The sequence below is a fragment of the Pantherophis guttatus genome, chromosome 15 (assembly GCF_059756535.1).
Source record: "Pantherophis guttatus breed Tessera chromosome 15, ASM5975653v1, whole genome shotgun sequence".
Taxonomy (NCBI): domain Eukaryota; kingdom Metazoa; phylum Chordata; class Lepidosauria; order Squamata; family Colubridae; genus Pantherophis; species Pantherophis guttatus.
This window is the reverse complement of record NC_142077.1, coordinates 2,281,189-2,295,333: the sequence shown is the minus strand read 5'-3', so window position 1 is coordinate 2,295,333 and position 14,145 is coordinate 2,281,189. Positions and strand designations below refer to the sequence as shown.

The window sequence follows — 14,145 nt, the reverse complement described above, 5'->3', positions numbered from 1 at the left end:
GTAAAAGGGAGCAAAACTCGCCAGTGTCTCACTTAAAAACAGAAAATGTTGGGCTCCGCTGTGGTCGTAAGTCGAGGACTAACCGTGCTGGCTAGGGCTGGGTCCCCTCGCAGCAGACAAATTTAACAAACAATTGAATGTGTAGTCTGAAACTGCCACATTGGGGGAAACTTAATTCGTCCTAGTTGAACCTCCATGGACCATTGCAGTCTATCTGAGTTTTCTTTAATAAAAAAGGTAAAAATAAAAATAAACTTCACCGATACGGCCGAGACGAAGTTGTGGATCAGATAATAATCCGCGCCGCAGTGACCGTTTAAACAAACGGGGATGTCGGGCGTCGTATGGGAAGAAAACGAGGTCCTTTTTTTCTGAAGGAAGTCGAAAATTTCCACGTCTTCTCCCTCCCCTTTGCAGGAAAGCTCACCCTGGAAAAGAGACGAACTGAGAATTGGAAACGACATGGGGGGAAAGCCGGGGGAGAAAAGGAAAATAAATGACTGGGTTTTAGGTTCGGGAAACTCCCAAGAAAAATTAAAAGAAACAGAGGAAAAAAATTCTATTCCTGGAACAACAGCCCTGTAGGGTAGGCCAGGCTGAAAGGCAGATGTAATAAATAGGATTTATCTGGGTTGCGTTGCCTTCCTTACTTCCTCACTGCAATGATTAACTACTGGGTGTAATGGTTTACAACAATATCTCTTTAATTTGGACTTCAACTCCCAGAATTCCCCAGCCAGCCAAGGTGTGGACTTCAACTCCCAGAATTCCCCAGCCAGCCAAGCTGGCTGGGGAATTCTGGGAGTTGAAGTCCACAAGTCTTAAAATCACAAAGATTAAGAGAATAATGCTGTCTGATCGTATCTGAACCAGCCACTTTGTATGTCAATCACATTTACGGCTTGGAGAGCGGGAACAACCCAGTCAATCGTCATTTATGCGCATTCCACCATTCTTCAATAAACCGAAGTTCGGTGCAATCTGAGATTTGGGAGAAATATTTCCACTTCTAAAATAACCCGTCCGTTTTCCAAGAAAAACCCAAATTAGCGTTTCGGCCCCTACCTTCGTTCCATAAATGGTTGTCGTCCGCACCCCGAGTTTTTCAGTAAAAGCGACCATCGTGAACGCAGCTGTCGCCCCGCCTTCGAATTCCATATTGACCACCTGGAAAACCATAAATACTCGATTTACGGCCATAGTCATCATCATTTAACGACCCCATAATCCCTCGCGGGGTGGAGTCTGGGCAACTGAATGGAGCCGAGTGTTTATTGGCCGGATGCCTTTCCTGTCACCAATGCAGTTTTGTTCGGCAGATATATTCTCGTTTTGCCCAGAGAGAGAAATATCTGCCTCTCCCTAGGATCGAACTCTCAGCCTCCCGATTGTGAGGTGGGAGCTCCACCTCTAGGCCACTGCACCGCTCCGGCTTACGACCACAATGGAACCCAAAATTTCTGTCGCTAAGCGAGACATTGGCTAAGGGACTTTTGCCCCGTTTTACAACCTTCCTTGCCATGATTGTTAAACGAATCACTGCCCTTAGCAAGTTAGTAACCCAGTTAAGTGAATCTTGGCTTCCCCATTGACTCGTCCGAAGGCCGCAAAAGGGGATCATGTGACCCCGTGCACACTGCAACCGTCGTAAATACGAGTCAGCCGCCGAGCACCTGAATTTTGAAATGTGTGACGCTACAACAGTCATGAGGCATGAAAAACTGCCATCAATTGCTTTTTTTCAGGGCCGTTGAGACTTTCGGTGGCCACTAATTGAGCTGTTGTAACCCGAGGACTACCTATATCAACGGCCTGAATTGGGGTCTCTCTGGAGAGATGAAAAAAGATGCAAAACAGATGCTCCCGACCTTCTCTGCCCCTTTAAACTAACTTTAAAAACCTCGCCGGGATGTGTTTGATCCTTCTCTAAGAACGAGGCAGAAAAACGGAAGCCTCTCTTGCCACCAAAGAGCACTCCGCTGGCTGATTTGAGACTCGAATCCGAGTCCTTGCCTCCGAGGCTCTTTTGCAACTTGAAAATTCAGATTTGGGGAGGCCAGACGTGAAGCAAAGTGAAGGAGCAGCGAAAAAAAAGGTCTGCTACCCCGCTTACCGACGGATGAATGCAGTGCGTACCTGGTGGCTGACCACATCATTGTCACAATCGTAAACGCATCTTCCGTACGGGCCGAGCTGCAAAGCTTTGGTCAATGTTTCTATGTCAGACTCGCCGTTGCTGCAGACCACGGAGACTGGCCAGTGAAAAGCACCCTGTGATGATAAATCGGCAGGGATGCAAGGTTTCGCCAGATTTTGGGGGTCCCCCAGGTCCCGTTTCCCCAGACACGAATAAATTGGATAAATACATAGATAGATACCATAGATAGATAGATAGATATAGAGAGATAGACGGAAGATAGATAGATAGATAGATAGATAGATAGATAGATAGATAGATAGATAGATAGATAGATAGATAGACGGATGATAGATAGATATCATAGATAGATAGATAGATAGATAGATAGATAGATAGATAGATAGATAGATAGATAGATAGATATAGATAGACGGATGATAGATAGATAATAGATAGATAGATAGATAGATAGATAGATAGATAGATAGATAGATAGATAGAAGATATATATTGATAAGATAGAGATAAATGGATGAGGATAGATGACATATATAGATAAGAGAGATAAATGGATGAGAGATAGAGATAGATGATATAGATGACAGATATATAGATAAGATAGAGATAGATGGATGATAAGATGATAAGAGATATAGATAGATGATGGGTAGATGGATAGATAATGGATAGACAGATGAGAGATAGATGATAGAGATAAATGACAGATATATAGATAAGAGATAGAAGATAGATGACATGAGATAGATGATAGATGAGATATATAGATAAAAGACAGACATGATAAGAGATAGATGACATAGATAAGATAGATGGATGATAGATATAGTTAGATGACATATATAATAGATAAGATAAATGGATGAGAGAGATGATATAGATGACAGATATATAGATAAGATATAGATGGATGAGAGAAAGATAAGAGATAGATGATGAGTAGATGGATAGATACTGGATAGACAGATGAGAGATACACAGAGATGATAGAGATAGATGACAAATATATAGATAAGATAGATGACAGATAGATGATAGATGACAGATATATAGATAAGAGACAGATAGACAGACCGACAGAAAGAAAGAGAAAGAAAGAAAAAAAGAAAAGAAGAAAAGAAAAGAAAAAAGAAAGAAAGAAAGAGAGAGAATAAACCTCTGAAGGCTTGGGTTTATACATCGCTCTAAGCCATCCTTCTAATTACAGTTTGTCCAGGAAGCCAATTCCACGCAGCAGGCCATCAATCATAGTCTCTTAATAGCTTACATCACAATTTTACATATGGGTAAGGTAACAGAATTTACACGTTATTCTTGGGTCTCAACTGCAGAAAGCAGGTTGGGAATTTTTAGATGCAAATCCAGACAAGAGCTGGTGAAATGGCAGACTGGGGTCAATTTTGAGCTTTTGTAAGGGTTTCTAGATTATGCAAATAAAGGAATTGGAGAATCAAACTGGGTTATATCTAATTTTACCTTTTCTGCACGCTCCAGGTAGATTTTCCGAGCAGAATACGGGCAGTTCCGTTCAATTGAACAGTTCAAACAGCGAGTGCCAGCTCCTTCAGGCTGCAACAAAATCAAAATAAGGGACAAAAATTACAAAATAGGCAGGTAGTTTTCGACTTACAACCACACAAGGTAGTCCTCGACTTACGACTGTTCATTTAGCGGCCGTCCAAATTTACAACGGCAGTGAAGAAAAGTTACTTCTGCCCATTTTTCACACTTATGATCGTTGTAGCCTCCCCGTGCTCACGTGATCAAAAGTCAAGGCGCTCGGCAACGGATTCATGCTTATGACGGACGTCGTGTCCCTGGGGTCAGGTGATCCCCTTTTTTGCGACCGTTTGACAAGCAAAGTCCACGGGGAAGCTTGATTCACTTAACAACAGGAAGTTCGTAAAACAGGGCCAAACTCACCTAACAAATGTCTCACTTAACAACAGAAATTTTGGGCTCGATCGCGGTCGTAAAAGGAGGACCACCTCTGTGTTGTGTGTGTGTGTGAATACATGCAAATTAGTGCAACATTTGCACTGAATGTCTGGCCCCACAATCAAGAACTATGTTTTAATGAATTGAAAAGATTTCAATCTAAACCTTAAAACATGCGGTTTTGATTCAATTAAAATGGCGATTCAATCGTTTAATTCAACTCTTGTGCCACCCCGTCAAACAAAACACAACAACAACTTTTGACAAACCTTGTGCTCTTTCGTGAAATGTGACAGGTGGCCGAAAGAGGAAACTTGTAAACATCTGAAAAGAGAGGAGAAGAAAAGAAAAGAAAAGAAAAAAAAAGGAATATTTGAAGGTTTAACCACAGAGGCTGTGTCAAAGTCTCTAATCCTCGATTTATGACCACCACTGAGCCCCGAATTTCTGTTCTTAATGAGACACTTTTAAAGTTGAATTTTGCCTTATTTTTACCACCTTCGTTGCCACAGTTGTTACATGAATCCCTGAGGTTGTTAAGTTAATCATATGGTTGTTAAGTGAATCTGGCTTTGCTCATCGGAAGGTCCCAAAATGGGATCACGTGACACTGCGTTCCACCTCGGGACACTGCGACTGTCATAAATACGAATCCGTTGCCAAGCGTCTGAATTTGGATTGCTTGACCGTGGGGAGGATACAACGGTCGTTAAGTGTGAAAAACGGTCATGAGTCCGGGTTTCTTCAGTGCCGTTGTAACTTGGAACGGTCACTAAACTGTTGTAAGTCAAGGACCACCCGTATTGCGGACAGATCTTCGAATACGTCGGGTTTTATATTTTTCCGAAAATGGAATGCAAACCTCTCGTGGCACACGAGAGAGACTATTTCAATTAAGAATAAAATGCAGATTTCTGCATTGAATATTAGATCCATAAGCTCTAACATAAGATCGTGCCAGAATATGGGTTTTGGAGTACTTAAAAAAAAAAAAAAAGGCCTGCAATGGATTTGGTACAACCTATATATATTGGAAGGGCGATGGAGAGCGCTAATCACATTTTGAAGCCTCAGAAATCACACGAGGAAAGTCGGATTCCTTTCAGGTGTTTTTGGACAGGTCTCGACAGCAGAGCTCCGCAACAAGTTGCAAACTCAAAAGTGTCCCGACTTCAAAACGGGACAGCGTCCCACGTTATCGAGTGTTTGTTGCCTTCTATATTCTTGAAAAATGAAAAGACAACAAGCGTTTTGCTCTTTTCGGTTTGGTGAACCCCCGAAATACGGGGAGACCTGGCTGCTCGTGAGAAATGCTACCCGCCACCCAACTTCCAAGAAAAATAGCCAAGAGGATTATTTTGACGAGTAAAATTTCTACAAGGAAAAAAAGAAAAGAAAAAAAAGAGGAAGCGACAGTTAAAACAGACCTACCTTTTACTCCCCATCCAAAAATTGATCAGGTCGATATCGTGGCAGGATTTAGCCAATAAAGAGAAAGAACTTTCGGTTTCGTTTCTCCAATTTCCCCGGACGAAAGAATGGGCGAAATGCCAGAAACCTATCTAGAGGAATAAAGCGGGGAAAAAAGGCAATCGATACACTAGAAAGGCTAAAAATTAAAAACCATGCATTTTGATGACCGTAATGCAGTTTTAGAGCTAAGGTATCAACAAGCTATCAATCGTGGTTTCTTAGTTCTTTCCAGTGGTGGGTTGCCCCCGGTTCGGACCGGTTCTATAGAACCGGTAGTAAAACTGGCGGGAGGCTCCGCCCACTAACACTGACGTCATTAGAAGCGATCTGCGCATGGCCGTTTGATGTAACAACGGCGCTGAAAAAAAAATTGACTCAGGACCGTTTTCACACTTACGACCACTGCATGGTCATGTGATCAAAATTCAGACGCTTGGCAACAGACCCATATTTATGACGGTCACAGTCCCGGGGGTCACGAGATCCCCTTTTGTGACCTTCCGACAAGGGGGAAGCCAGCTTCGCTTAACAACCGTGTTTCTAACTTAAAACAACTGCAGTGGTTTGCTTAACGAGCGTCGCAAGAAAAGGTCATAAAATGGAGCAAAACTCATTTAACAACTATCCTGCTTTGCAGCAGAAATGTTGGGCTCCATTGTGGGTCGTAAGCCGAGGACTACCTGTATATAAGATCCAACATATGGGGCAACCTATAGCTGAACCATTTCCCAACGAGAATAAAAACCAATTATGCAATGCTGCCTAGAGTGATTAATCTGAACATGGAATTTAAGAACAGGTCCTTAAGGAATGTAAAATCTCAAAACTGGAGAAAAAAAAATGTGTATTAAAATATATATATATAAAACTGGAGAAGGAGATACAGGACGGGAGCAAGACACTGAGCTTGTCGATCAGAAAGAGTGGCAGTTCGACGGTTCGAATCCCTAGTACAGATCTCCTGCGAGAGCAGAGGGTTGAGCTAGATGACCTCCAAGGAGCCTCCCAACTCTGTTACTGTTAACTGTTAAAAAGGACACGCTTTCGACATAAAGTACATTTTCAAAAAGAAAGAGAATTCTTACCGGTTCCAGATGTTGAATATGGCAGATGTCGCCGATCAAGCCGGCATCTAGCAATTCCTAAAAAGAAAAGAAAGCTTGTTTTTCATTTTTTCCGTCTTTTTTTTTTTGTGTGTGTGTGGGCTCATGAAAGCTGTTCTGTTATTCCCTTCGGCTCCTGTAAAAAAAAAAAAAATGGCAAATTTTAAGAAGAGGCGTTTGAGCCTGTTTTTTTTTTCTTCCTCCCTCCCTCCTCCTCCTCCTTTTTCATTGTGGGTTACGTCTTTTAAATTAAATTAAGCTATCCATCAGAACATCTTTACTCGAGGCCGTTGGGATGAAAGTTTGGTAGGAAAAACAAAAACAAAAACGAGATTCAAATGTTGGTCCCTCTTTATCTTCGGATCTTAACATGGACAGCCAAGTCAGCTGTTGGCAAGAGAGAGAGCCGTCATGCTGTCGAGACAAAGAGAGGTCATCTAGTCCAACCCCCACGCCCCAAGTTGGCTTCTTAAGAATATATCACCTTGATCTTCAGGGTGACCGGATGGTAACGGAGCACGTGGCACACGGCAAGGATCACGTGATTACTTTCGCACGCCCGGACGACCTCTTTACAATCTTCTTCCGTCACCTAATTCATAAGCAAAGGATTTTTAATAAGAATAGGATAGGATAGGATAGGATAGGATAGGATAGGATAGAATAGAATAGAATAGAATAGAATAGAATAGAATAGAAATTAAGATTAGGATAGGAGTAGAGTAGGATTAGGGATTAGGATAGAATAGGATTAGGATGAAAGTAGATTAGGATTAAGAATAGAATAGAAATAGAAATAGAAATAGAAATAGAATAGAATAGAATAGAATAGAATAGAATAGAATAGAATAGAATAGAATAGAATAGAATAGAATTAAAACCACAACCAATCGATCTGCTTCAACTTTTGATTGGAAGACATTTTTAAAATTATCTTTATTTATTTAAGGTCAGATTTCTAATTTGTCTCATTTCTTCCCTTCCCATGCTCACTCGGTATAGAATTTTCCCCTAAATATTTGTTTCGCTTAGACAAATGCACCGCTTTGTTTGTTATTGGCATACGGGGTACTCGCAAAATGGCGACAAAACTTGGGTTTTGCAACAGCGATTTGCAGGGGGGAAAAAAAAAACCCCCAAAGATTCCTCCACTAAGGTTAGATTTTTATAAACAGATACTGCTAGAAATATACTTTGCATTAATATGAATAAGCACCAATTATCTTAATAATTTAATATTAACAATATGAATAAACCCAAATACTTGTATTAATGATAATCATTAATAACACTTTGCCAGAACTTACCGCCATGGGTTTTTCCAACAAGATGTGATATCCCTTTTGGGCAAAAGCTACAGCAGGTGCCTGATTGGAAGGAATAATAATAATAATAATATCAACAACAACAACAACAACTGCGCTACTCGGAACATCGTACATCTTAAGAAGGTACTTGGTTGATCCCTAAGACGCTGGCAGCAACCCGTATCAACCATTACCACCAATTAATGGTATTTGTGATGCAGTTTTAAATGTTCAGTTGACTTGAGTTTCATGTTTAATGAATTAAGTAAATAACAATAACAATAACAATAAGGAGGAGGAGGAGGAGGAGAAGAAAATGAGGAGGAAGAGGAAGGAGGAGGAGGAGAAGGAGGAAGTAGAAGAGAAGAAGGAGGAGGAGGAGGAGGAAAAGGAGGAAGTAGAAGAAGAGAAGGAGAAGGAGAAGAAGAGGAGGAAGAAGAAGAAGGAGGAGGAGGAGAAGGAGGAAGTAGAAGAAGAGAAGAAAGAGAAGGAGAAGAAGATGGAGAAGGAGGAGGAGGAGAAGGAGAAGAGGAGGAGGAAGAAGGAGGAGGAGGAGGAAGTAGAAGAAGAGAAGAAAGAGAAGAAGATGATGGAGAAGGAGGAGGAGGAGAAGGAAGAGGAGGAGGAGGAGAGGAGAGAGAGGGAGAAGGAACAGAAGGAGAAGGAACAGAAGGAGGAGGAGGAGGAGGAGAAGGAGAAGAAGAGGAGGAGGAAGAAGAAGGAGGAGGAGGAAGTAGAAGAAGAGAAGAAAGAGAAGAAGATGATGGAGAAGGAGGAGGAGGAGAAGGAAGAGGAGGAGGAGGAGGAGAGGAGAGAGAGGGAGAAGGAGAACAGAAGGAGGAAGGAGAACAGAAGGAGAAGGAGAACAGAAGGAGGAGGAGGAGGAGGAGAAGGAGAAGAAGAGGAGGAGGAAGAAGGAGGAGGAGGAGGAAGTAGAAGAAGAGAAGAAAGAGAAGAAGACGATGAAGAAGGAGGAGGAGGAGAAGGAAGAGGAGGAGGAGGAGAGGAGAGAGAGGGAGAAGGAACAGAAGGAGAAGGAACAGAAGGAGGAGGAGGAGGAGGAAGAGAAGAAGAGGAAGAGGAGAAGGAGAAGGAGGAGGAGGAGGAGAAGTCGTCTTGCACTATGAAATGAGCAAGATATGTGATCAAGAAAGAAAGCACAACAACACTGTATTCAGCTGTGGGTTTCACATATTTTTACTACTGGTTTGCTGCCCGTGCGCGCCTTTCACACATCCGCCCAGCCTTCCACGCACGGGCTTTGCTCGCGAACCCGCCTTCCGTGCATGCGCCCGGCCTCGAAAAGGTAGCTAAATAGGGCAAGTGGGCGGGCCTACCCGTAGTCACCGCTACCGATTCGCCCGAACCGGCTGAATACCACCTCTAGACTGTATTGATGGAACAAAAAACAACACAAAGCAAACACAAACACAACACACACACACACACACAATTTAAAGTTGAAAGATCGCACAGCTTCAAAAACTCTTTCTCTCTATAGGCACAATTTTTTTATTTTCAGTTTTTTCAGCTGGTTAGGATGCTCCCGGGGGACACAAAACACTGGCAAACTGCAATGCAATGACAATTAAAAAAATAATTTTTGTTTTTACGATTTATTTTACAAGGATAATTACAAGAAAAATAACAGAAGCGGAGTGGGAGATTTTTGGACCCACCTTATGGAGTCTGTCTGGAGTTGCTATAATCACGGCGTCAGCAAACTTTGCTCGTTCCGCAGCGGCAATCCAATCTTTAAAAGAAGAAAGGAGCCGTTAAAAACATTGCAGGAATCGGGGGGGATTCCAATGACCAGAAAATCAGAAGGGGGGAACCTGGAGATCGTCTAATCCAACCCCGTGCTCAGTGCAAATTTATAAAAAAAAATTATCTGTTTGCTTGAACTTGGCTGACTTCTCTTAGTTTATTCCTAACATTCAGTCAAGATCTGCTTTCTTGCAACTTCAGTACATTACAGGTACTCCTCAACTTACAACAAGTTCGTTTAGTGACCCTTCAAAGTTGTGAAAAAAAGTGATTTAGGACCGTTTTTCACACTTACGGCCATTGCAGAATTCCCCATGTCACGTGATCCAAATTCAGACACTTGGCAACGGACTCCTATTTATCACGGCGTCCCAGGGTCACATGATTCCCTCTGGCAAACTTCTGACGAGCAAAGTTAAGCCAGATTCGCTTAACAACCGTGTCACTAAGGCGATCATCGCACCGGTTCACTTAACCACGGTGGCGAGAAAGATCGTAAAACGGGTCGTAAAACCTGCGGAACCAACGTCTCCCTTAGCCACAGAAATTTTGAGGCTCCACTGCGGCCGTACCGGTGTTTTCAAAACGATTTAACCATATTTTTCAGACTATAAGACGCACCTAAATTTAGAAGAGGAAAAAGACAACAAAAAGTTTTTGGCCTAGCTTTTTCCGGGTTTTTTTCTTTTTTGGCCTGTTTTGGAGGCTTTTTTCAGCCCATTTTCAAGGCTTTTTTCAGCCCGTTTTCAAGGCTTTTTTCGGCCCGTTTTCAAGGCTTTTTTCGGCCCGTTTTCAAGGCTTTTTTCAGCCCATTTTCAAGGCTTTTTTCAGCCCTTTTTGGGGCTTTTTTCGACCCATTTTGGGGCTTTTTTCGACCCGTTTTCAAGGCATTTTTCAGCCCATTTTCAAGGCTTTTTTCAGCCCATTTTGGGGCTTTTTTCGACCCGTTTTGGGGGCTTTTTTCGGCCCGTTTTCAAAGCTTTTTTCAGCCCATTTTGGGGCTTTTTTCGACCCGTTTTGGGGGCTTTTTTCGGCCCATTTTTGAGGCTTTCTTCGGCCCATTTTTTCAGAAAAAACAGACCAAAAAAACCCCAAAAATGGGCTGAAAAAAGCCCGAAAAATGGGCCCCAAAACCTCAAAAACAGGCCAAAAAAAGTCCCCAAAACGGGCCCTCAAAGCCTCAAAAACAGGCTGAAAAAAAGCCCCTAAAATGGGCCAAAAAAAGCCTCGAAAATGAGCCGAAAAGTCCTGAAAAAGGCCCAAAAACAGGGCATGTGGAGGCAAAAAAAATGGCTGGTGGGTGGGCAGAGCTTCAGCAATATTCGGTCTATAAGACGCACAGACATTTCCGCCCCCTTTTGGGAGACAAAAAAGTGCGTCTTATAGTCCGAAAAATACGAATAATAATAATTTAACCCATTTTGTTTTTTTAAAAAAAATATTTTTAAGCGTTCAAAAAAAAAAGGAAAATTTAAAAAGTTATTTTTTTGTAAGGCGGGGCGCCCCTGTTTGGAAGAAAAGGAAGATTAAAATGCAGCAATGCAACCTCACCGTCGAAGACATTCTCTGCCGGGATTTTATGTGCGTCTTGCAGTTTTTGACGGACAAGCGCCCGAGGATCAGCTACGCCAATCACCTGGAAGAAACAAACTTCCCACAATTGCATCAGACATTACAGCTAGTCCTTGACTTAACAGTTCGTTTAGTAACCAAAGTTACGACAGCACTGAAAAAAAAGGAGGTAAGTTTTTCACACTTACGACCTTGTAGCCTCCCCGTGCTCATGTGAACGAAATTCAGATGCTTGGCAACGGATTTGTATTTATGACGGTCTCAGGGTGTCAAGCAATGCCCTTTTGCAACCTTCTGACCAGCGAAGTGTAATGATTGCGGTGGTTCACTTAACAACGGAGGCCAAGGAAGGTCATAAAACTCCCTTAGCAAATGTCTCACTTAACGACAGAAATTTAGGGCTCCATTGTGGTCGTAAGTCGCGCCCTACCTGTGCCATGGTTCTGTGGTCTTTATAAAGAAGGCGAGATATTTTCATGAAATACCTTAAGAAGCTGGAAACTTGTTAATGTCCCAAACGCAGTTTTTATTTTGTCGCATTTGGGAGAATCATATTAAAATACGCAACCCTGTTTTTAAATGAAATTCAAAATGAAAAGAAAAGGAGGGGATGGACTGAATCTACCCACCGGTAGGCATTTTGCTGGATTTATCTTAATAAAAGGAAAAATAAATATATTAAGAACTAAGATGCTGAGCTCGTTGATCGAAAGGCTCGGCAGTTCAGCGGTTCGAATCCCTGGCGCCGTATAACAGGGTGAGCTCCCGTGACTCGTCCCAGCTCCTGCCAACCTAGCAGTTCGAAAGCGCGTAAAAAATGCAAGTAGAAAAATAGGGGCCACCTTTGGTGGGAAGGGAAGAGCGTTCCGGGCGCCTTTGGCATTGAGTCATGCCGGCCACACGACCACGGAGACGTCTTCGGACAGCGCTGGCTCTTCGGCTTTGAAACGGAGGTGAGCACCGCCCCCTAGAGTCGGGAACGACTAGCACATACATGCAAAGGGAACCTTTTTACCTTTACCTAATAATTATATTAATCACAAACCAGAATTTTACCTTCATGCGTTCCGGGTAACATAAAGCATACGAAGAATAATTCTTGCCCCTGTTTCCCGCGCCAATAACCAATACGGTGATTTTGCGAGACATTCGGCTGGGAGCTTCCGACAGATCTGATCAATGAAAGGATGGGTTAAGAAAAGCTTTTGAACCATCATCCACTCCTTGCGTGGGATTAAGACATCACGGTAAAAAACCAGGAGGTCCTGAATTCAAGTCCTGCCTTGGCCATGAAAGCCGGCTGGATGACTTTGGGCTGATCACCAGGAGACCGTGAGTTCTAGTCTTCCGTTAAGACAGGAACGCCAGCTAGATGATTTAGGGCCAATCACGAAGAGATGGTGAGTTCAAGTCCTGCTTTAGGTATGAAAGCCAGCTGGGTGACTTTGCGCCAATCACCAGGAGACTGGGAGTTCCAGTCCTGTCTTAGGAATGAAAGCTGGCTGGGTAACTTTGGGCCAATCACTAGGAGACTGGGAGTTCTAGTCCCGCCTTAGCAACAAAAGCCAGCTAGGTGGCTTTGGGCCAATCTCCAGGCGATGGTGAGTTGTAGTCCTGCCTTAGACATGAAAGCTGGCTGGGTGACTATGCGCTAATCATCAGGAGACTGGGAGTTCTAGTCCCGCCTTAGGCATGAAAACTGGCTGGGTAACTTTGGGCCAATCACTGGGAGACTGGGAGTTCTAGTCCCGCCTTAGCAACAAAAGCCAGTTAGGTGACTTTGGGCCAATCACTGGGAGACTGGGAGTTCTAGTCCGGCCTTAGCAACAAAAGCCAGTTAGGTGACTTTGGGCCAATCACTGGGAGACTGGGAGTTCTAGTCCCGCCTTAGCAACAAAAGCCAGTTAGGTGGCTTTGGGCCAATCACTGGGAGACTGGGAGTTCTAGTCCGGCCTTAGCCATGACAGCTAGCTGGGTGACTTTGGGCCAATCACTGGGAGACAGTGAGTTCTAGTCCTGCCTTAGGTATGCAAGCCAGCTGGGTGACTTCGGGCCAATCACCAGGAGACCGGGAGTTCTAGTCCCATTTTAGGCACGAAAGCCAGCTAGGTGACTTTGGGCCAGTCCCTCTCTCTCTCAGCCCAACCCACCTCACAGGATTGTTGTCATAGGGGGGGAAAAAGAAGGAAGGAGCGCTAGGTATCTCGGCTGCCTTGAGTTACTTATCAAAATAACAAAGGCGGTAAATCAATAACCAAATAAACAAACATTAACCAGCTTGGATATGCTTGTTTATTTGGGTCTAACCTTGCATAACCTGGATAGGATTATGTTTTTTTTAAAAAAATGTACCAAATTAAATGGGAATGAGGAAAACTCCATTTTACAGAGCAGTATTTTTAAAAAAATCCCATTGACTATAAGTGGATTTCCCCCCACCCTAAAACTGGAGAAATAACTGGCCCTGCTAAGATCCCAGCCCTTCCCTAGACAAACCAGGATCGCAAATCTCAGTTTCCTACCTAGAGACAAAAACCAGGACCACAAATCTCAGTTTGCTACAAGCCAGGATTTTCTGGGGTTTCTTGCAAGAATAGCCTATTCCCCCTTTTGCAAAAATTATTCCTGGGCATTGCAAAAAAAAAATGCTTCTGCCTTCAGTTGTTTTCCCAATAGGATCATCCAATCATGCAATTAAAAATAAAATTTAAAAAAAGGAAATTACTCACCAGCCAGAATTTAATTGCATCAACCGTCTCAGGAACAAAATAGACCTTAAACAGAAGCTGGCGAGGCCACGCCCCCCTCCTGGCTCGTCATTGGTGCG

At 43.1% G+C, this 14,145-nt stretch overlaps 1 protein-coding gene across 2 annotated transcripts in view; it reads right to left on the bottom strand.

Moving 5' to 3' along the window:
- The window catches only part of LOC117659688 (uncharacterized), a 15,724-nt gene extending 1,579 nt beyond the window's left edge, over positions 1-14,145 (bottom strand). The window contains exons 1-13 of one of the 2 annotated variants that reach the window (XR_015730055.1): positions 14,048-14,145; positions 12,375-12,490; positions 11,298-11,382; positions 9,659-9,732; positions 7,980-8,039; positions 7,157-7,264; positions 6,655-6,711; positions 5,528-5,658; positions 4,366-4,420; positions 3,635-3,727; positions 2,137-2,271; positions 1,066-1,167; positions 261-444 (exon numbers count right to left, since the gene is read on the bottom strand). Coding sequence is in view for 1 of the 2 variants with exons in the window: in XM_060694199.2 (XP_060550182.2) it covers positions 261-428; positions 1,066-1,167; positions 2,137-2,271; positions 3,635-3,727; positions 4,366-4,420; positions 5,528-5,658; positions 6,655-6,711; positions 7,157-7,264; positions 7,980-8,039; positions 9,659-9,732; positions 11,298-11,382; positions 12,375-12,467 (1,161 nt within the window). In the remaining variant the exon portion in view is untranslated. The remainder of the gene's footprint in view (positions 1-260; positions 445-1,065; positions 1,168-2,136; positions 2,272-3,634; positions 3,728-4,365; positions 4,421-5,527; positions 5,659-6,654; positions 6,712-7,156; positions 7,265-7,979; positions 8,040-9,658; positions 9,733-11,297; positions 11,383-12,374; positions 12,491-14,047) is intronic. The other variant, XM_060694199.2, reaches the window with a different exon arrangement.